This window comes from Cyprinodon variegatus, unplaced genomic scaffold (genome assembly GCF_000732505.1).
Source record: "Cyprinodon variegatus isolate N-32 unplaced genomic scaffold, C_variegatus-1.0 Scaffold417, whole genome shotgun sequence".
In the NCBI taxonomy this organism is placed as follows: Eukaryota; Metazoa; Chordata; class Actinopteri; order Cyprinodontiformes; family Cyprinodontidae; genus Cyprinodon; species Cyprinodon variegatus.
The window spans coordinates 215,174-216,923 of NW_015150870.1; the positions used below are offsets into that span (position 1 = coordinate 215,174).

General features: G+C 36.3%; 1 protein-coding gene across 1 annotated transcript in view; it reads right to left on the bottom strand.

Annotated features, from left to right (window-relative positions):
• srp9 (signal recognition particle 9kDa) overlaps nt 1-1,448 on the bottom strand; it is a 6,624-nt gene extending 5,176 nt beyond the window's left edge. The window contains exons 1-2 of the mRNA XM_015388231.1: nt 1,269-1,448; nt 1,066-1,134 (exon numbers count right to left, since the gene is read on the bottom strand). Coding sequence (XP_015243717.1) covers nt 1,066-1,134; nt 1,269-1,340 — 141 coding nt within the window. The 5' untranslated portion in view covers nt 1,341-1,448. The remainder of the gene's footprint in view (nt 1-1,065; nt 1,135-1,268) is intronic.
• Nucleotides 1,449-1,750: the final 302 nt, after the last annotated feature.

Below are 1,750 nucleotides of genomic sequence, written 5' to 3' on the forward strand. Positions count from 1 at the left end.
CTGCTGCTGTGAAGCAGGATTCTCCACCATGAACAGAATCAACAATAAATCTGGATCCAGGCTCAAAATGAGCTCCTTGATATGTCCTTGAGAATGGCTTAGTCTCCATTCAAACCAGGTTTAAAGCCTTGCAGGGCAGCATAAAGCCCACTGCCAACATTAAGACAAAAAAACGGTCAGTTTAGGTGTTTTATAAAAATGTGAATCAGGAAATTGTCTATATACCAAACTGAACGATTGTTTTCTACTTTAAACAATTTAGATTTTAAAATCAAAATATTTTTTTATTTAAATTTTTTTTAAATCCAAATATAACATGGATGGATAAAAAACTCATTTTATTTCAGTGTTAAATTCTGTTTAAAGTAACAGAGTTTAATCAAAAATGTTTCCAGATCTTTACTGGTTGATCATTTTCTTCATGCAAACCCTGCTGATTTTTAATTGTTACCCCTGGTATAAACCTTTATACTTGTTTGAGCTAATTTGAGTTTCTGTTTCCCCTCTTTGTTCTTTCAGCATTTTGGGGGGGGCGTTACCACAATAAATGGCTGTTAAAACCAATAGAATGACGTTGATCCTTGATTAACTCGAGAGGAGTAACACGGTTCAATGTCAGACAGATCACCTTTATGATACTAAATATTCTGAAAAAAAGATGATACCTGTTAGCCTTGCTTTAAATGCAGCCTGTTTGGGTCTGAAATGTCCCTGCACTGAAAAAAAATCTAAATCTAGATAAGTCATTTCTTCTTAAAATAAGTTAATTTGTTCTTGGATTGAGGAGATAAAAGAAACACTTTGGCAATGGAAAAAGACAATTTACATTTAAAATAAGAAAACACAATTGCATTGTCTTATTTCAAATGCATTTTATCAAAATATCTTATTTTAAGGGTAAAAATACTCATTCCTTTGGCAAACTATCTCATTTATCTACTCACATTAAGGGTAAAAACACTTAATTTAAGGCATTTTTACTTATTTCTGGGTGTTTTCTCCAGTGTGAGAGCAGAGGCTGATGGCAGCTGGTCTGTTCTGGGTTAGGTTCTGGTTTCTACTCACCACGGCGTTATCTGTGACTTTAATGCAGAGGTTACCGTCACAATGTCTGTACTTCAGCACCACTCTGACCTTCAAATACAAAACAAAACATACATTCAGCGTTTTTTAAGGGAAATAGTCAGCAAGCTGCTCGAACACGTCGCTAGCTAAGCAGCAGGCTAACCCGTCCTGTTAGATTAAAGGAAACTTTTCAGTCATTTCACCTTCATTGGATCCGCCAGGTAGAGCTTTTCTGCTGCCCGGGCGAACTCCTCCCATGTCTGGTAGTAAGGCATAGTTTTTATATCTGTTCAGGCTCCTACAGCACCTAAATAATCTCTATGAATCACCTGGAAAAGACTCGCTAAGTTCAGAACAACACATCAGCAGCAGCATGGGAACAGCCAATCACAGCAAAGGAAAACGGAAGCATAAACCCTGCCGCCGGGAACCTTCAAAATAAAACTCTTTTAATAAAGATTAATCAAAAAGTATAATTCAACAATACTGAGAGAGTTTCAAAAAGCTAAAACATAATCCACACTGCTTAATAATCACAATCTGAGATAAATGTGCTGGATGAATCTAGGCAATCTGGCTGTTACGTTCAAATGTGGTATTCCGGATGCTTTTGTTTTGAAGGAAAAACAAAACTAAAAACCCGGAAGCGATTTTTTAACCGCTAGTGTGGGTTGAATATTTCGCT